At 44.0% G+C, this 21,435-nt stretch overlaps 1 protein-coding gene across 1 annotated transcript in view; it reads right to left on the reverse strand.

Moving 5' to 3' along the window:
- The window catches only part of LOC126456144 (UDP-N-acetylglucosamine/UDP-glucose/GDP-mannose transporter-like), a 78,333-nt gene that overhangs the window by 48,766 nt on the left and 8,132 nt on the right, over positions 1–21,435 (reverse strand). Inside the window, exon 3 of the mRNA XM_050091898.1 lies at positions 6,349–6,585. Within this exon, the coding sequence (XP_049947855.1) occupies positions 6,349–6,585 (237 nt within the window). The remainder of the gene's footprint in view (positions 1–6,348; positions 6,586–21,435) is intronic.

Here is a 21,435-nt window from a genome sequence, read left to right on the forward strand (position 1 = left end):
CATGGAATTACACGTTGCAGAACATTCCGAAGGGCAGAATATGTGTCACATATTTACTTCATGGAGTGGAACGTGACCAGTGAGATGCAAGATCCGTAATCTTCGTCACAAGCAGAACTTGCCGTACTGGATTGCGTCGTTTGCACTTGAAGCCAGTGTTTGGTGGTTTTTATGTAATCACTCACATGTTATGAGTAAAAAGTGAAACAACCAGAAGATACGGTCGGATGTCAATGTAACTAAGTACACGTACATCATCTGCGGTATGTAACTAATCAGAGACGCAATTCGTTGTGATGCGTAGCACGACCACTAGAATGGGTTACTATTGTTCTTGTTTATTGTTGTTAACAGCTCTGCTACGGTATACAGGGTGTTTTGAAATCCGCGTCACAAACTTGTAGGACTTGTAACCGAGCTGGGTAGCGCAGTGGTTAGTACACTGGACTCGCATTCGGGAAGACGACGGTTCAAACCTGCGTCCGGGCATCCTGATTTAGGTTTTCCATGATTTCCCTAAATCGCTTAAGGCAAATGTCGGGATGGTTCCTTCGAAAGGACACGGCCGCTTTCCTTCTCCATCCTTCCCTGGTTCGAGCTTGTGCTCCGCCTCCAATGACCTCGTTCTTGACGGGACGGTAAACACTAATCTCCTCCTCCTCCATCTCCAGGACTTCTAGAGAGTAATGAGTACATAATATTTTGGATTGGGACCCATGTGCAGAAACGTCAACGAACGACGCTACAGAGCGTCAAAGTTATAGGGACCGGCGCCTGTAAATGTGTGTATAAACAGGGGGATTCCTTGATGGTATTATAGACTGTTTAGGATGTTGAAGAACGATAAATGTATCCATTTGAGATAAAGGCCCTGTACCAGAAACGAACGAGTTGAAAGCTGTAAGCGCAAACCGTTGTGGTACTTTTGACAGTATGTAATTGTATTGTTGTTGCTAATATTGTAACGTAGAGAACTTTCAGAGGTGGTAGTAAGGAGGAAAACAAGGAAAAAATGTCCAGTAAACATGGACTCTAAACAGCGGAAGTGAGGACCCATAAGCACGTGTTCATCTCCGCTACTGTGAAGCACGTCTTCTCTATTGAACAAATGCTCTTAGCTCTTCAGTACGCACTGTAGAGCTCTTTTTTAATAGACGTTTTGTTCTTCTTTTGGTCCATACTGTCACCTCTGAATGTAGCCTACCCTACAGTCTTAGCAACAACACTACCAGTACGTGTATTCCACTGCCAGAGGTATGAGAACGGTTTTCGCAAGTAACTTTCTAGTCTTTCGTTTCCGGTACAGGGACACTTACATCAAACTGACACATTTATCCTTCTTCATCATCCTAGACAGTTTGTAACGTCATCAATATATCGTACATACATTTACAGGCGCTGGAACCTATAGCTTTGGCACTCTGTACCGTCGTTGTATGACATTTCCAGACATGGGTTCCTATTCAAAATATTATGTACTCATTATTCTCCACAAGTCCTAGAAGCCTGGTAACAGGAATTTCCGAACATCCCTGTATAAGAGGCGTGAACGCTGTCAAATACTGGACGATCACTGTGAAGGACACGGTGACGTCGTGTTTTGTTGTGAGACAGCGTTATCAGAACGTGGCAGAGATTGGAAACGTACTTTATTGTGGATCTCCATTCGGCCGGCTGGCCGAATCATGCCGTATCGAGATTTTTGGGACATTCAGATGCGACAGTGGCCGCATGTTGGCCTTCTTGGGAACGTGGGGGCAGTCATACTCGTCGTCAAGGTTCTGGTCGACCATGTGTGACCACCATAAGGGAGGATCACCTTATTGTGCGCCGCATACATCCTAACCCCTTCAAATCGACGCCTGCATCCGAGAACAAGTAACGGCAACCCTGCAACGTACCGTGTCATTCCGCACCACTGGCAGAGCAGCTGGACCAGGGAATTACTGTCCCAAGCGTAGGCTGCCATTTACAGCACAAACGGCTACATTTGGAGTGGTGCTGTGACCGGGAAGTGTGCGCTGCTGACGAACGGCGTCGCATTGTGTTCAGCGATGAATGGCTCCGCACTACACAGGATGATTATCGTTGGCGGCGATCTGAGGAGAGATCCTAGTCTTTCAATGTTTTACAGAGGCACTTCGGCGTTACTCCTGGTGCCATGGTGTGGAGAGTCATCGGCTGTGACTCCAGGTCACGCCTGGTAGTGATTGAGCGAATTCGGAAGGTAGGTCGCGGACGTCTTGCATCCTTCTGTGTTACCTCTTCTACGACAGTTTCGTGCTGCCGTTTTTCAACAGGACAATGCTCGTTCACACATGGCACATGTCTCTGTGAACTGTCTGCGTGATGATGTGATGGCTGGCCAGTGGGGCCGTGCGGTTCTAGGCACTTCAGTCTGGAACCGCGTGACCGCTACGGTCGCAGGTTCGAATCCTACCTCGGGCATGGATATCTTTGATGTCCTTAGGTTAGTTAGGTTTAAGTAGTTCTAAGTTCTAGGGGACTGATGACCTCAGATGTTAAGTTCCATAGTGCTCAGAAGCATTTTTCTTTGATGATGTGATAATGAGGTACTCACGTTGGCCAGCAAGATCTCCAGATCAGTAACAGGTAGAACACGTGTGGGACCAGCTCTGACGTCACGTCCCAGTCGGATCAGTGCATGGGCCAGAGAGGGTGCAACGTCATACCGAGAAGTTGGCTCATATTGCCAAGATCTTTGGAAAACTGACTCGATATTGTAAACATCACATACCCTCTCAACAAATGAAGTTTCATTTCGTTTCCTCCCCCCCCCCCCCCCCTCCTCTCTTCTGGTTGCTTCATCTTTTTTTTTCAGGCAGAGTATTAAGCCGTTTCAAAGGCATTAACCCATGCAAGGTATCGCGAAAAATCGTCGCTTTGGTGCGGTTTGTTATGACAAAATGACGGGAAACGAGTTTTCGGTGGTTATAGGCTTTTCGTATTTAGTAGTTTTCGTATTATACCTGCTTCCGTGTTACGAAAGCATGACATTTTAAAATACCTAAGCACCGAAGATTTATCAAAAACTAGTCCTTTTGGTACAGTCAGGAACCGCACTGCGACTACGGTCGCAAGTTCGAATCCTGCCTCGGGCATGGCTGTGTGTGATGTCCTTAGGTTAGTTAGGTTTAATTAGGGATTGATGACCTCAGATTTTAAGTCCCATAGTGCTTAGAGTCATTTGAACCTTTTTTTTTTTTGGTACAGTCTGTTATTTTTGAATCAGTTGGTTGGAAAATAGGTCACGCCCCGGAAAATAAATTTTTCAGGTGACATAAAAAACTACTTGTTTTTTTAATAAAACCACCTTTCCTTGCTGCAACAGCCATAAAAGCCGGTTTTATTTACAAAACAAGTATTTTTGTGCTTGCTGCGGAGGATGGCCACGCAAACAAATTTGTGACATAACAAACTGTTTTACTACAAAACTAGTTTAAGCATCGTGACGTGAAGTTGCCAGTTAGCATTTGGCCCCAGAGTGAAACAATGTACACCATTACAACATAATTTAGCCATAGACTGCGGTGGGTAATCGAGCCTGAATGTACTGGAGATGGCCCCTTTCCGAACATGTGATGTTGATGAGCAACTAGCGTCCTGTTCGCAGCGGAAGAACTGTGTTATGCAAGTTTGTATTACTCATCACAGTGCCAAAAGAGTGTCTTATGAGCATACAGGTTTATTCATATTGTACCCAAAATACAACCACAAGCAAAATACAGCAAAGTAGACGATAGTGGGTATGCTTCATCTTTATCTTGTCCATCCTTCGCTGGCCACTGGCAGATACTGTTATAAAATGGCTCGTCAGGTATGTACCACAGAATTTTCATTACATTCTCTCATTTTTTCTTTTTTGTTGGAACAGATTCACCGTACACTCATTTATATGTACATGGCCCCTTCTCTAACCCAGTACCTTTCTAACGAACACAACTCTTGATGGGACGTAACCCCGTGTTATATCAAACGATGCGTTCAGATATAAAGATCAGTTGTCTCTGGTCGACTCATAGATTCTGTTAAATGTCAGATAATAACATACATGCGGTTAAAGTCTTTAGTCTTTGGGAAACCAAAAGATACAAATGTATATCCATATAACGTGTGTTAGCTGTAGTGTAACAGATAGAAATACAGCCTCTGAAGTGAAAGGCTGCAGTTTTGCACCCTGCTATCTGCTAATATTTTTTAATGTTTTTTTTATGATTGTGAGGCTTTAATTTAATAGAACGTACATTTTTAATAGAACGTAATGTACACACTACGATAGCTAACGTACAGTAGCTATTCTATGCTCGTCCAATTTCGTAAACGAATTGTATGGTTTGCGGGTCAGATATAGCCTGTAACTATCACTGCGATCGCAAATAAGATTGTGGAGCACGTTCCGTGTGATCAACCAGCTTGTTTCTGAGCGTGAACCGACCATAGTGAAAACCACTTTCAGCGTGTTTCACGTTCAAAAACACGTCCAGTGTGAGGAAGGCGTTACGGAAACCTTAGAACACTCAGTCAGCCGGTGTTCAGAATTTTTGAAGAGGGAGAAAGCTGCACTATGAACTTTTTACAAATTTGCTTGGGTAATATATATATTTTTTTACTTTTAATTCGCGTTCCGAAACTCGTTAGTAGTAGAATGCTGTTAAATTAGATATTAATTGCTTTGAGGAATGGTATGCTACAATATCATACTCATTCAAAATATGTCTTGTGGAGATAGTAAACATGTTGACTTTCACTGTGATTTGCAAACAGTTTTAAACCGTAGGTGACCACACAGTTGTCTGGGTAAGTCATTTCGAAGTTTGGAGAAAGGCAAGTGGTAGCCACCTCCTGTAGAACCATGCCTAGTAAAGCATTGCGACGTTTAAATCAACATTCATATTGACGACAACTACGCCTTACGTTAACTGATTCTATGTCGATGCTGGGCAGAACGTGACAATAGTAGCAGAAAAGGAAACATTTGGTTGCAGTACAACAATAAAGTCTTGTTATTAAACTTTGATTTAGTCATTCTGCCTTTGGTTTTTCAGAGGTTCTCTAAGGCAACCCCGGCCAATTAAATGGTTTACTTAATAAGGCCATCAATATCGAACAACACTATTGTAGATTAAGCAGGATTACGAAAGTATAAAAGGAGAAATATAACTGCACGCATGGGTGACATCAGTTTGTGAGAAGGCTTCGCAATCTAACACATGAATGAAGAAAAAATCTGTTACCTTAGATATAATTAGAAGATGCACTTGTGACATACTTATCGCCACATTTTACCCTGTAGAGTAACGTTTATTATGCCAGGTAAATACAAACTTAGATTATAACACAGCCTTCCTACAATTCAGACATGCTCCTGCTTCATTTCGGCTGTGTCAGGTTAAGACTGTATCTCGAACAGGGCGGTTTTTGTCTCTAGCACAGGCCTAGCTTCTCATTTAACAGTTATAAATAGATAGACTCTGTTATGTAAAAGCGTGATCAGCATTACACACAGATGGTAAAAGGTATCGCCTTAGTACTTTCACAGCCCAATGGAGGGAATCTTTGTTCTTCACACAATGTCCAAAAAGCACAAGAAGCGACATGACTGCAACGAATTGCCAAAGCCAGCCATGTTTTAACCAGTTTATAACGTGTTACAAATTATTTTGATTTCCTCTTACATTTAGACGCCGCGGAGTGACTTGTTTTCGTTTCACTCTGAGGAGGCTACAGCCTCAAAACGCGACGCATAAGATGCAATCATGTCTCTTCTTGTGTATATCAGTCAAGGATTCAAAGTAAACTAATGATTTATGGACATTGCATGAAGAACAAAGGTTCCCTCTATTGGGCTGTGAAAATGCTAAGGCGATATCTTTTACTATCTGTGTGTAATGCCTATCTCGCTCTTATTTAACAGACTGTATGCCTAATGTAACACATTACATTCTACACGTTTCTCACTTTTCCCAAAATCCCCTTCTTGGAATATAACTTAAGTGAATTAATGTAGTTAGACCTAGTACTTCTCCTTCAATAATGTAGTGAAACGCAATCAACCTTTGAAATCCTGGCATATGTCTGTCATAATTTAAGGCTGACTAGTGAAGAATGCATTTTCATCAGCTGCTTTTATGCAGTGTTCTACCTTCGTTTCTTTCCTCCAGTAACGATATTAAAACCAGCAAAGCTATGTTTTTCGTGCTTTTAATATGCCATGAAAAATGAATACCACAGTCCATATACATTATGTTTTATATGTACATACACATTTTTTTACTTAAATAGAAACACAAAGACGTAACACATTTCTTTTAAAAAATATAATCTCACCGTTAGCATTGGCAGTGAAAGCTCCTTAGTACTTGAGAGACCGAAGACTACATTGAACAAGTACACAAAAGGCAATGGCCACACTTTAGTGACAATAGCTGAGTCGTATGCGGGAAAAAATATAAATCCGCATTGACGGGCTGCGTACAGTATAATCACTGTTGCTGTCATTTGTCCGAGACCAATCACTCGAGCAGATGGAAACCCGTACTTTGTAAGGACTACCTTGCACACTACCTGCAAAAGAAACAAAAATTAAACAACGTAACTTAATTGTTGTGACATGACAAACTTTCTTCTACATTTACTTTATTTTTATTCGAACGTTTCTCACGTTTATAGTGAATCTAGCTTTTCTTGTAGCGAAAACTGTTGTATTCTCTTCCACTCTATCTATGTAGGTGTTCCTGGCAGCTCAATCGTGGATCTAATGTCATCTGCAGCGTACCAACTTTTTCATTTCTGACTGCAACATAAGTGGAAGAGTAAACGATCAAATATAAACAGAAATGCATCTTCAAGAAGGTAGGGTATACTACACATGTAGAATTCTTTCAGCTATTCGCTTAGGGGGGGGGGGGGGGGGGGGGAGCAACTCAGGAAGAGCAACAGCTTTTTTGGATGCGTTCAGGCGTGAAAAACCCAAATTTCCTGAGAAGAAGGACGCTTAGCGCCATTGATGGTCATGCTTCAGTTACAATAGTAAATTGGTCTTTGTTCCCAGGACACTGGAAAAAGAAACAGCGCTCACTCAACTAAGCCAGAGAAAACCAAAGACTAACTAGTGATAAAGAGCAAGCACACTAACGAATTTTCCGTCTCAGCTTTGGTTCATTTCAGTATGGCGTTGTTCACTTTGACACTGGGGCAATCCAGAATTTTTTATCACTTTTTTCTAAATCCAGCTTTTGTGCGGTTTTCGAGGTGAACTTTGTCAGCTGTTCTATTGAAAGAAATTCTGTAGAAAGTAAGTGCAGAAGGTGAGAAACCGTTAGATGTATTTTGCAATGCATATGGACCGTCCGTCAAGCCAGGTTCTAGACTGCAAGCGACTTGCCGATTGGAGTGAAAGCAGGGATCACCAAACTCTGTCCACACCATAAACGTTATCTGTTTCTCCCCTGATCAATGTCAACGCTACGGTGTGCGCCACAGATAGACAATGTTTTGCTTATGACTCTCTGTCTTTCTTTCTATCTCTCTTCAAGAAATTATATAACAGAGTCGGAAACCTCTCTGTCACTTGTTAATGTAATGCTCGTTGCGTTTGTTTAATGTCTTCCAAAATGAACACAGCAATTTCCGAATAAGGTCACTATATTTACAATAACATGGACACAGGTATAGACAGTGGCATATTAAATATTACAGGATTTAGGTTAGCATCTTACTCCTATAGATCGGGTATGCAGAATGGAGGAATAGCCATATTTGTAAAATAATGCAATTAAGAACATTTATATTAATAAATTTTGCTGAGAGCAGCATATAGCAGCGTGTACAACAGAAACAGAATTTCGCAACAAACTCTTAACAGTAATAACTGTGTACAGGACATCTTCAAAAAATTGTACTTAATTCATACATCACTTAGAAACTCTACTTGTCTGTTTAACAGTTTTAAAAAGATAAGTGATAGTTGTAGATTTTCTAAATCTTCTCCCGTAAGAATTTGTGAGACGGAAAACGAAAAGGGACTGCTTGTCGAAAATTTTGGATTTTTAGCTATTGTGATTTTTATGTTCAGCATTAAATTCTGAACAATTTGTAAAAGAAATAAATTTTTGTCTCCAAATTTGAGTGAATTAGGGCAGGTTAAATATTTGTGATGAAAGAGAGTTCTTTTGAGATAATGAGTTTTGAAGTTTCACTTCATTACCATTGTTTAATTGGACACATTTAAGAAACAAATTCTGCATATATATTACCCTTAAAAAGTCTTTGCCATGTGGTACAGAGTTTTTTCAGGTAACATTACGTATGTAATTAACCCCTTGAGACTATAATACATTGCACTATAAGTAAATTTAAAATCAAGTAAATTGTCCCCAAATTGAGAGAAATTTTTGAACCCTGTGCTGTTTTCTTTTGGCAAAATGTCGGTATTTTTATTATATGTTATTCCCAACTGCAAACTGGCAACACCTGTAGGAATTTATAACTCTAATATAAAAAGGGACTACTTTTTTTTTTGCACAGTTGTAACCACAAAATGTTCGTTGTTTGTACAAAACTACTCTCAGCTCCTTAAAACGCCTCTAATATTTAGAAGATGCTATTTTGTGAAGCACTGCATACACAGCTCTGAGATTTTGAGAATGGGCCTGCTGTCAGGCGGATGTCATTTCCCAATAGCAACAAAATGTCCGTTTTCAGAAGACTGACATCGATAGCTTTTAATGATGTAATTGACTCCAATTGGAGTCAAACAACTTTCAGATCGATACGGCCGTGTACAGAATGAAGGAAATTATTATAATACAGAAAACACGAAAATGGATGTCTTAGACACTATCAACGTTTTTCTTGTGTAGCTTTTACAGGGACCACAACTTCTTCAGTAGCCAATGGCGTAACGATAATCGCTTTTCATTTTACAGCTACTGGCTCATTTATTTTTCAATGCCCCTTGTACATGCTTGTACAGCTTTACATTTGTCCTCTAGCCATTCCTGTTAAGCCGTTTTGCACTTTCTGTCAATATCATTTTTTAGACGTCTGTAATCCCTTCATCTGTTGCATTTTTATATTTTTTCCTTTCATCAATTAAATTCAGTATCTCCTGTGATATCCTAGGATTTCTACTATGCTTTGTCCTTTTACGTATTTGACCTTCTGCTTTCTTCACTATTTCACCTCTCAAAGCCACCTACTCCTCTTCTACTGTATTCCCTTCCCGCGCTTCAGTCAAACGTTGGCTAATGCTCCCTTTGAAACACTCAATAATTTCTGGTGTTGTCGATTTATCGAGGTCCCTGTTCGTAATTTTCTATCATTTTGCGTTTTCTTTGGTGTTAAAGTACAGTTCGTAACCAATAAATTGTGATCCGAGTCCACATCTGCCCCTGGAAATGTCTTACAGTTTCAAATCTGCTCCCGGAATCTCTCTCTTACCACTATATAATCAATATGAAACATACCAATGTCTCCAAGCCTCTTTCACGTATACAGTCTCTTTCATGATATTTAAACCAAGTGTTAGTGATAGTTAAATTACGCTCTGTGCAAAATTCTACCATGCAGCTTCCTCATTCATTTCTTTCCCCCAATCCATGCTCAACTGCTATTTTTCCTTCTCTTCCTTTTCCTACGCTCGAATTTCATTCCTCCAGCGTAAATAAATCATCATCTCCGTTAATCTCTGAATTTCTTCTTTTATCTCATCATACATTTTTTTTCATCATCTGCGTAGCTAGTTGGCATATAAACTTCTACTAATTTGGTGCGAGTAGGCTTCGTGTCTTTCTTGGCTATGATAATGCGTTCACTATGCTGTTCACAGTAGCTTACCTGCATTCCTGTTTTCTTATTTATTATCGTACCCACTTCTGTATTATCCATATTTGATCTTGTATTTATAATCGTCTACTTACCTTACCAGAAATCCTGTTTCCCCTGCGACCGAGCTTCACTAATTCTCACTATATATAACATCAACCTCACTATTTCTCTCCTTAAATTTTGTAGCGTACCTGGCCGATTAACGGCTCTAACATTTTACATTCCGACTAGTAGAACGCCAGTTTTGTTTTTCCTGATGAGACGTCTTCTGAGTAGTCCCCTCACGGTGATCCGATGGGGGACTATTGTACCTCCGGGAAGTCTCGTATGGTGCTGCAAAACGACCCATCTTGGGGCAATTACTTTCTCTGTTGATAAAAAGTTAATGAATGTTAATGAATGGTATCTACCCATTGCATTGTTACTAAACTTTGAAAAGATTTCAGAATTAGCCCTCACTCTGCAGCAGAATGTGCGCTATTTTTAAACTTCCTGCCAGATTAAAAGTCTGTGCCGTTCCGGCACTAGAAGCGGAACCTTGTCTTTCACCACAAATGCTTTTGCCCCCTGAGCTACACGAACACAAGTCAAGACTTGCCCTCACAGCCATACTTACACCCCTATGTCTCCCCTTATTCCCAAACTTCACAGAAGCTATCCTGAATACCTAGTCGTTATCTGCGGCGTTAAGCTGCGAAAATTTCTTGCGATTCGGCGGGACCCAAGCGAATCGTTATTCGGTAGCTCCAACTTACAAAGACTGTTGTTGTGGTCTTCAGTCCGAAGACTGGTTTGATACAGCTTTCCACACTTGCGTATCCAGTATGCGACACACATCGGTGAAGAATCCTGAACGGTGAATTCGGCATGTTGTTGGGCCTAGCTGTATTGCGCTGCATGGCGTCGTGGTTGCAGAGATGGACCTCGCCATGGACGTCGGGAGTGAAGTTGCGCATCATGCAGCTTGAGTTTTAACACAACGTCCTGTGGCTCCACGAAAAGCATTATACAATAAGGTGGCGTTGCTGTCAGGGTTCAACCGAACCATAATCCGTAGGTAGTGGTCATCCACTAAAGTAGCCTGAACGAGGCAAGTCATCGACAGTTCCTGTCCCTGTATCTCCTCCATGTCCGAACAACATCGCTTTGTTTCACTCCGAGACTCCTGGACACTTCCCTTGTTGTGACCCCTTCCTGGTACAAAGTAACAATGTGGACACTATCAAACTGCGGTATTGACCGTCTAGGCATGGTTGAACTACAAACAACATGAGCCGTGTACCTCCTTCCTGATGGAATGACTGGAACTGATCGGCTGTCGGACCCCCACCGTCTAATAGACGCTGCTCGTGCATGGTTGTTTACATCTTTAGGCGGGTTTAGTGACATCTCTGAACAGTCAGAGGGACTGTGTCTGTGATACAATATCCACAGTCAACGTTTATCTTCAGAAGTTCTGGGAACTGGGGTGATGCAAAAAAAATTTTGATGTGTGTATTAAAACAGGTGCCGAGGCAACTCTGATGCCGTAGATGATGGAGGCCAACGGCGGAATATACTTGTAACTGTTGAACAGCAACTCCAGTGAATCAGCAGGGTTATCAACAGTTTCTCTTCGACGATCGTTCAGTAAACGTTTCCGCGTATGGGCCCCACAGCAGGTGCCTGGTTCAGGCAACAACGCTGACTGCTGTTCATCGGCGACGAAGGTTGGAATATGCATGCCAGTGACTCAATTGGACATCCACTGAGTTGCGACAGGAGGCCATTTCAGATCACTCACGTTTTATGCTCCCTTGGACAGATGGGCATTGGCAGGTAGAGCCCTCCGATAATCGCCATAAGATTCCAGGCGGAAGGAGGGAGCATTATGGTCTGAGGAACGTTTTTGTGGCGTTCCCTTGGTGATCTGGTCATTCTGGAAGGCACAACAGATCAAAACAAGTATTCATCTATCCTTGGGGACCAAGTCCACCCATTCACGCAACTTGTTTCTTTTCCACATCATGATTGCATCTAATAGCAGGACAATGCAACGTGTCACAAAGCTCGCAGTGGACGTGCATGGCACCAGGATGAGTCTACTGTACTCCTCACGCCACCAAACTCTCAGCGCTTAAAACCCAATCGATAATATGTTCGACCACATCTATCGGGATGTATGTTCTCTGCATCCTTCTCAACTGAGAAACCTTGTACAGCTGGCCGTGGCACTGGAGTCTGCGTGGCTCCACATCCCTTTCGGCATCTTCCAGAACCTCACTGACTCTACGTGCATGTCATCATTATCATCTTGAACAGTTTCCAGCCCAAGGCTGGATCTGTTTGGAACAGAAGCCTCGCCATCTAGTCCTTTTCTTCCACCATCTTTCTGGGTTTACTCTGGAACAGTCATCGCTTCTTTCTTCAACACACTGCTCTACACATTTCAGCAATCTATACCTTGATATTTACATCTACATCTACATCTACATTTATACTCCGCAAGCCACCCAACGGTGTGTGGCGGAGGGCACTTTACGTGCCACTGTCATTACCTCCCTTTCCTGTTCCAGTCGCGTATGGTTCGCGGGAAGAACGACTGTCTGAAAGCCTCCGTGCGCGCTCTAATCTCTCTGATTTTACATTCGTGATCTCCTCGGGAGGTATAAGTAGGGGGAAGCAATATATTCGATACCTCATCCAGAAACGCACCCTCTCGAAACCTGGCGAGCAAGCTACACCGCGATGCAGAGCGCCTCTCTTGCAGAGTCTGCCACTTGAGTTTGTTAAACATCTCCGTAATGCTATCACGGTTACCAAATAACCCTGTGACGAAACGCGCCGCTCTTCTTTGGATCTTCTCTATCTCCTCCGTCAACCCGATCTGGTACGGATCCCACACTGATGAGCAATACTCAAGTATAGGTCGAACGAGTGTTTTGTAAACCACCTCCTTTGTTGATGGACTACATTTTCTAAGGACTCTCCCAATGAATCTCAACCTGGTACCCGCCTTACCAACAATTAATTTTATATGATCATTCCACTTCAAATCGTTCCGCACGCATACTCCCAGATATTTTACAGAAGTAACTGTTACCAGTGTTTGTTCCGCTATCATATAATCATACAATAAAGGATCCTTCTTTCTATGTATTCGCAATACATTACATTTGTCTATTTTAAAGATCAGTTGCCACTCCCTGCACCAAGTGCCTATCCGCTGCAGATCTTCCTGCATTTCGCTACGATTTTCTAATGCTGCAACTTCTCTGTATACTACAGCATCATCCGCGAAAAGCCGCATGGAACTTCCGACACTATCTACTAGGTCATTTATATTGTGAAAAGCAATGGTCCCATAACGCTCCCCTGTGGCACGGCAGAAGTTACTTTAACGTCTGTAGACGTCTCCCCATTGAGAACAACATGCTGTGTTCTGTTTGCTAAAAACTCTTCAATCCAGCCACACAGCTGGTCTGATATTCCGTAGGCTGTTACTTTGTTTATCAGGCGACAGTGTGGAACTGTATCGAACGCCTTCCGGAAGTCAAGAAAAATAGCATCTACCTGGGAGCCTGTATCTAATATTTTCTGGGTCTCATGAACAAATAAAGCGAGTTGGGTCTCACACGATCGCTGTTTCCGGAATCCATGTTGATTCCTACAGAGTAGATTCTGGGTTTCCAAAAACGACATGATACTCGAGCAAAAAACATGTTCTAAAATTCTACAACAGATCGACGTCAGAGATATAGGTCTATAGTTTTGCGCATCTGCTCGACGACCCTTCTTGAAGACTAGGACTACCTGTGCTCTTTTCCAATCATTTGGAACCTTCCGTTCCTCTAGAGACTTGCGGTACACGGCTGTTAGAAGGGGGGCAAGTTCTTTCGCGTACTCTGTGTAGAATCGAATTGGTATCCCGTCAGGTCCAGTGGACTTTCCTCTGTTGAGTGATTCCAGTTGCTTTTCTATTCCTTGGACACTTATTTCGATGTCAGCCATTTTTTCGTTTGTGCGAGGATTTAGGGAAGGAACTGCAGTGCGGTCTTCCTCTGTGAAACAGCTTTGGAAAAAGGTGTTTAGTATTTCAGCTTTAATCGTGTCATCCTCTGTTTAAATGCCATCATCATCCCGGAGTGTCTGGATATGCTGTTTCGAGCCACTTACTGATTTAACGTAAGACCAGAACTTCCTAGGATTTTCTGTCAAGTCGGTACATAGAATTTTACTTTCGAATTCACTGAACGCTTCACGCATAGCCCTCCTTACGCTAACTTCGACATCGTTTAGCTTCTGTTTGTCTGAGAGGTTTTGGCTGCGTTTAAACTTGGAGTGAAGCTCTCTTTGCTTTCGCAGTAGTTTCCTAACTCTGTTGTTGTACCACGATGGGTTTTTCCCGTTCCTCACAGTTTTACTCGGTACGTACCTGTCTAAAACGCATTTTACGATTGCCTTGAACTTTTTCCATAAACACTCAACATTGTCAGTGTCGGAACAGAAATTTTCGTTTTGATCTGTTAGGTAGTCTGAAATCTGCCTTCTATTACTCTTGCTAAACAGATAAACCTTCCTCCCTTTTTTTTATATTCCTGTTAACTTCCATATTCAGGGATGCTGCAACGGCCTTATGATCACTGATTCCCTGTTCTGCATATACAGAGTCGAAAAGTTCGGGTCTGTTTGTTATCAGTAGGTCCAAGATGTTATCTCCACGAGTCGGTTCTCTGTTTAATTGCTCGAGGTAATTTTCGGATAGTGCACTCAGTATAATGTCACTCGATGCTCTGTCCCTACCACCCGTCCTAAACATCTGAGTGTCCCAGTCTATATCTGGTAAATTGAAATCTCCACCTAAGACTATAACATGCTGAGAAAATTTATGTGAAATGTATTCCAAATTTTCTCTCAGTTGTTCTGCCACTAATGCTGCTGAGTCGGGAGGTCGGTAAAAGGAGCCAATTATTAACCTAGCTCGGTTGTTGAGTGTAACCTCCACCCATAATAATTCACAGGAACTATCCACTTCTACTTCACTACAGGATAAACTACTACTAACAGCGAAGAACACTCCACCACCGGTTGCATGCAATCTATCCTTTCTAAACACCGACTGTACCTTTGTAAAAATTTCGGCAGAATTTATCTCTGGCTTAAGCCAGCTTTCTGTACCTATAACGATTTCAGCTTCGGTGCTTTCTATCAGCGCTTGAAGTTTTTGTACTTTACCACCGCAGCTTCGACAGTTTACAATTACAATACCGATTGCTGCTTGGTCCCCGCATGTCCTGACTTTGCCCCGCACCCGTTGAGGCTGTTGCCCTTTCTGTACTTTCCCAAGGCCATCTAACCTAAAAAAACCGCCCAGCCCACGCCACACATCCCCTGCTACCCGTGTAGCCGCTTGTTGCGTGTAGTGGACTCCTGACCTATCCAGCGGAACCCGAAACCCCACCACCCTATGGCGCAAGTCGAGGAATCTGCAGCCCACACGGTCGCAGAACCGTCTCAGCCTCTGATTCAGACCCTCCACTCGGCTCTGTACCAAAGGTCCGCAGTCAGTCCTGTCGACGATGCTGCAGATGGTGAGCTCTGCTTTCATCCCGCTAGCGAGACTGGCAGTCTTCACCAAATCAGATAGCCGCCGGAAGCCAGAGAGGATTTCCTCCGATCCATAGCGACACACATCATTGGTGCCGACATGAGCGACCACCTGCAGATGGGTGCACCCTGTACCCTTCATGGCATCCGGAAGGACCCTTTCCACATCTGGAATGACTCCCCCCGGTATGCACACGGAGTGCACATTGGTTTTCTTCCCCTCTCTTGCTGCCATTTCCCTAAGGGGCCCCATTACGCGCCTGACGTTGGAGCTCCCAACTACCAGTAAGCCCACCCTCTGCGACCGCCCGGATCTTGCAGACTGAGGGGCAACCTCTGGAACAGGACAAGCAGCCATGTCAGGCTGAAGATCAGTATCAGCCTGAGACAGAGCCTGAAAGCGGTTCGTCAGACAAACTGGAGAGGCCTTCCGTTCAGCCCTCCGGAATGTCTTTGGCCCCCTGCCACACCTTGAGACGACCTCCCACTCTACCACAGGTGAGGGATCAGCCTCAATGTGGGCAGTATCCCGGGCAACCACAGTCGTAGTCCGATCGGAGGGTGCGTGGGACGAGCTGGCTGTCCCCGACAAACCCCTATCTGGACCCCCACAGTGATGCCCATTGGCAACAGCCTCAAGCTGTGTGACCGAAACCAACACTGCCTGAAGCTGGGAGTGAAGGGATGCCAACTCAGCCTGCATCCGAACACAGCAGTTGCAGTCCCTATCCACGCTAAAAACTGTTTTGCAAAGAACGTCTGAACTAATCTACAGAGAGCGCAAACAAATCGACAAAATTTAAACGGTTATTAAAATACAAGATTGCCTAGTAAATGCAGTAATGCTGCTACTTGCGCACTGCTGACACTGCTCGGCGGCGGAAGGAGACTACGCGAATTTACACTATTCAGGTACTAAAACGCGATGCTACAACTCTCAAATACTACACTCCTGGAAATTTAAATAAGAACACCGTGAATTCATTGTCCCAGGAAGGGGAAACTTTATTGACACATTCCTGGGGTCAGATACATCACATGATCACACTGACAGAACCACAGGCACATAGACACAGGCAACAGAGCATGCACAATGTCGGCACTAGTACAGTGTATATCCACCTTTCGCAGCAATGCAGGCTGCTATTCTCCCATGGAGACGATCGTAGAGATGCTGGATGTAGTCCTGTGGAACGGCTTGCCATGCCATTTCCACCTGGCGCCTCAGTTGGACCAGCGTTCGTGCTGGACGTGCAGACCGCGTGAGACGACGCTTCATCCAGTCCCAAACATGCTCAATGGGGGACAGATCCGGAGATCTTGCTGGCTAGGGTAGTTGACTTACACCTTCTAGAGCACGTTGGGTGGCACGGGATACATGCGGACGTGCATTGTCCTGTTGGAACAGCAAGTTCCCTTGCCGGTCTAGGAATGGTAGAACGATGGGTTCGATGACGGTTTGGATGTACCGTGCACTATTCAGTGTCCCCTCGACGATCACCAGTGGTGTACGGCCAGTGTAGGAGATCGCTCCCCACACCATGATGCCGGGTGTTGGCCCTGTGTGCCTCGGTCGTATGCAGTCCTGATTGTGGCGCTCACCTGCACGGCGCCAAACACGCATACGACCATCATTGGCACCAAGGCAGAAGCGACTCTCATCGCTGAAGACGACACGTCTCCATTCGTCCCTCCATTCACGCCTGTCGCGACACCACTGGAGGCGGGCTGCACGATGTTGGGGCGTGAGCGGAAGACGGCCTAACGGTGTGCGGGACCGTAGCCCAGCTTCATGGAGACGGTTGCGAATGGTCCTCGCCGATACCCCAGGAGCAACAGTGTCCCTAATTTGCTGGGAAGTGGCGGTGCGGTCCCCTACGGCACTGCGTAGGATCCTACGGCCTTGGCGTGCATCCGTGCGTCGCTGCGGTCCGGTCCCAGGTCGACGGGCACGTGCACCTTCCGCCGACCACTGGCGACAACATCGATGTACTGTGAAGACCTCACGCCCCACGTGTTGAGCAATTCGGCGGTACGCCCACCCGGCCGCCCGCATGCCCATTATACGCCCTCGCTCCAAGTCCGTCAACTGCACATACGGTTCACGTCCACGCTGTCGCGGCATGCTACCAGTGTTAAAGACTGCGATGGAGCTCCGTATGCCACGGCAAACTGGCTGACACTGACGGCGGCGGTGCACAAATGCTGCGCAGCTAGCGCCATTCGACGGCCAACACCGCAGTTCCTGGTGTGTCCGCTGTGCCGTGCGTGTGATCATTGCTTGTACAGCCCTCTCGCAGTGTCCGGAGCAAGTATGGTGGGTCTGACACACCGGTGTCAATGTGTTCTTTTTTCCATTTCCAGGAGTGTATAATACGCCCGAAATTTATGAATTAAACAATGCAAGTACCAAAAACACGCAAAGAAATTAAGAATTAAACTATGTAACAAATGAGTGAGCTAGGAGTATACGACTTGCTGCTGCAGCTGCTTATCCAACGGCGGCAGGGAGCACCCTGTACCCTTCATGGCATCCGGAAGGACCCTTTCCACATCTGGAATGACTCCCCCCGGTATGTACACGCGCCTGACGTTGGAGCTCCCAACTACCAGTAAGCCCACCCTCTGCGACCGCCCGGATCTTGCAGACTGAGGGGCAACCTCTGGAATAGGACAAGCAGCCATGTCAGGCCGAAGATCAGTATCAGCCTGAGACAGAGCCTGAAAGCGGTTCGTCAGACAAACTGGAGAGGCCTTCCATTCAGCCCTCCGGAATGTCTTTGGCCCCCTGCCACACCTTGAGACGACCTCCCACTCTACCACAGGTGAGGGATCAGCCTCAATGCAGGCAGTATCCCGGGCAACCACAGTCGTAGTCCGATCGGGGAATCCTTTTGTTTTCCATTCTCTTCGAGTGCCGATACCATCTTAGCCTTGATGTTTCTATCCTGCTCTTCAAGCATTCCCCTTCACTATTTCCCTTACCGTTCATTGCTCATCCTATCTCCACTTGTTATTCATATCCTCTTCTTTCTCGTTTCTTCCATTTTCCTCTATCACACTTCCCAGAAACTTGACACTTTCCACCTTCTTCTGTTGTCACCTCAAATCCTTATTCCGCTAGTTGGTCTATCTTGCTTTTTAGTTGTAATCGGGATCTCAAATTTGTTTGCATTAAATTTCATCACATACCGTCTCACAGTCTCTTCCCAAACATTCAGCTGTTCCTAAATCTCCTCTTCTCTGTTTCCCCAGATCATCAAGTCCTCTGCGAACATCATTGCTTTCATCCAAAACCACAATGAAGAGGAAAGGTTAGAATGCACTGCCCCGTTTCACACCATTTATTTGCTGGAAACAATCCGTCCTTTCACCTCCCAGCCCGCATCTCGTGGTCGTGTGGTAGCGTTCTCGCTTCCCACGCCCGGGTTCCCGGGTTCGATTCCCGGCGGTGTCAGGGATTTTCTCTGCCTCGTGATGGCTGGGTGTTATGTGATGTCCTTAGGTTAGTTAGGTTTAAGTAGTTCTAAGTTCTAGGGGACTGATGACCATAGATGTTAAGTCCCATAGTGCTCAGAGCCATTTGATCCATTTTTTTACCTCCCAGTTCCACACGGCTCAAACTTCTGCAGTACATTTCCTCCACAGTGCTTTTGCTGTCTTTTTCCACTGCTTTCTTTTCTAGTGCTTCCCAGACCTTTCTTCTAAAGACGCTATTAAGTACCTTTTCTATATCTAGAAAGGACATCACGAAGTCTTCCCCAAATTCATAGTGGTGCTCCTGGAGCTGCCTCACTGCAAATATGAGGTCAACAGTTGACCTTCCAGTTCTGAAGCCATGCTGTTCCTTTCAAAACTGTCCTTAACCCTTGTTCGGATTCTGTTCTCCAGGATCTTTTCATATGCTTTAGTAAAGTGGTATCAGTGTGACTCGCTTGTAGTTTCTACAATATTTCCTACTCCATTTATTGACTATAGGAATAATTAGTGTCAACTTCCAATCTTCTAGAGTCTTCTTCGCATTCCACACCACCTTCAGCACACGATACAGCCACGGTTTCCCACCCTCCCCTGTTGCCTTCACCATTTAGACAATTAATTTGTCCATACCTGGTGTCTTTCTTCCGTTCATCTTGGCCAGTGCCATTTTATTTTTTCTTCTGTGTCAAGTCGTTTTCACCCCAGAGTTTACTTCTACCTCTTTTAGTCTATTACCCTCGTCTTCAATTCCGTTCGGATGCAAATGCTCAAAGTACTCCTTTCACACTATCTTCAGTATATCTTTGTTATTAATCTCATTTCTCTTTCTGTCTGTCACTGTTGCTTCCTCTCTCAAACATGTCCTCTTACCTTTGACCATTCCATATAGTACTGTTTTACTGCCTCTGCTATTTTCCTCAATCATCTTTGTCCATTCTTCCCGTCACTTTCTTTTCTCCTGAGCCACTGTCTCATTTGCCTCTTTCTTCCTCTTACACACCTCTCTTGCTAATTCGGTCCTTTCTCGCAACCATAATCTGAACGCCTTGTTCTTCCTTCTCACTACCTATATGACTCTTTCACTCCACCATCGTGTCCTTTTCCACTGTTTTCTGCCTCTTGTCCTTCCACATATAGCTACTGTAGGTTCTACTATAGCACTTTCAAACTGTCCCCATTCCTCTTCTTTTGTTATTGGTTCATCCTTTGGTAACCTTCCACGTATAATCTCCTGGTGTTCTTTCTTGACTTCCGTTCCCTTCAGTTTCTGTACCCTAATGCTACTTTCCTGGTTCTCCATCTTCTTCCATTCCTTCATGATTCTCATGCTCATCACCAGTAGCTGGTGCTCACTATCTAATGCCTCAGATAGCAGAACCTTTATATCAGGTAAAGGTCCCTTGCTTCCCAGTCATAGAGTGTGTAATCCACCAAAGATTTCTGCGCTAGATTCCTGCTGAACCACGTTCCTTTATAGTTCTCTTTCTTCCGAAACCATAAGTTTCCTACCACTAAACAGCGTCTCTTGCAGAATTCCAGTAGTCTCTGACTTCTTCATTTCTACTTCCCCATCCTTCTGCTCCCAGCCCATTTTCATACACTTATCTTTCACTCCCTACATGTGCGTTAAAGTCTCCATGACTATTAGCCATTATTATTGTCTATTCAATTGCTTTTGTGGTTCTTCGTTCTCTTCAGATGTACAACCCACTTGAGGGTGGTACACCTAATCGGCGCTGCAAAAGGTGGGTATTCAGGCTTTTTGAGGAGTGTCACATTAATGTGACTAGACCGTGTACAAAAGGAAATGTCCTGGTCGATTCATTAATCCATCATTGCCCAGCCCAAACCGCTAAGGATAGAAACCTGAAATTTGGAGAGGTTGCTGCTCTTATACTGTAGGAAATGTTTGGAAAGAGATTTTTCGAAATTCCGTCCCTAATAGGGTGAAATAGGAGATGAAAGGTTTATTGAAAAAAGTCGCTATTAAGGCTAGTTTGAAGCCAGAACAACGCAAACTGGTATTTGGTTTCTCGGCCAGAAATAAAACAATATCTGTTCCCGCATTTTTGGAAGTTCAAAGACAAAGGACGTGTAACAGTGGGTGTAATTTTTTTAAAAAATAAATCATTATTAAAGAACAAAAAAGAATTTATAGCTACGTATATTAAAACTGGTATTTGACTTCTCGGTTAGAAATAAAGAAATATGTTTGGGGAATGAAAGTTTCTATGCAGACATCACCACAAGAACTCAAAAGGCAGGATTAAGAAAAACCTCCGATCTCAGCAATCAGAATCTCTTTTTGATCAGAAGGACGTTCGGAAAAGACCATGCTTCTATGGCCTTAATAAGAGTGAAAAGTTTAGGTGTTTCAATTTGTGAATTAAATCAAAGAAAGCTATTTAACTGTCTCCAAAACAAACTGGCTTTGTCAGAATTGCTGTTTAGTGCATTTATTGTTCAGTACGCCTAATGCATATTTATAAAATTATTTTTGTTTTAATTACTACGCAGACT

Source organism: Schistocerca serialis, chromosome 2 (assembly GCF_023864345.2).
Source record: "Schistocerca serialis cubense isolate TAMUIC-IGC-003099 chromosome 2, iqSchSeri2.2, whole genome shotgun sequence".
Lineage (NCBI taxonomy): Eukaryota > Metazoa > Arthropoda > Insecta > Orthoptera > Acrididae > Schistocerca > Schistocerca serialis.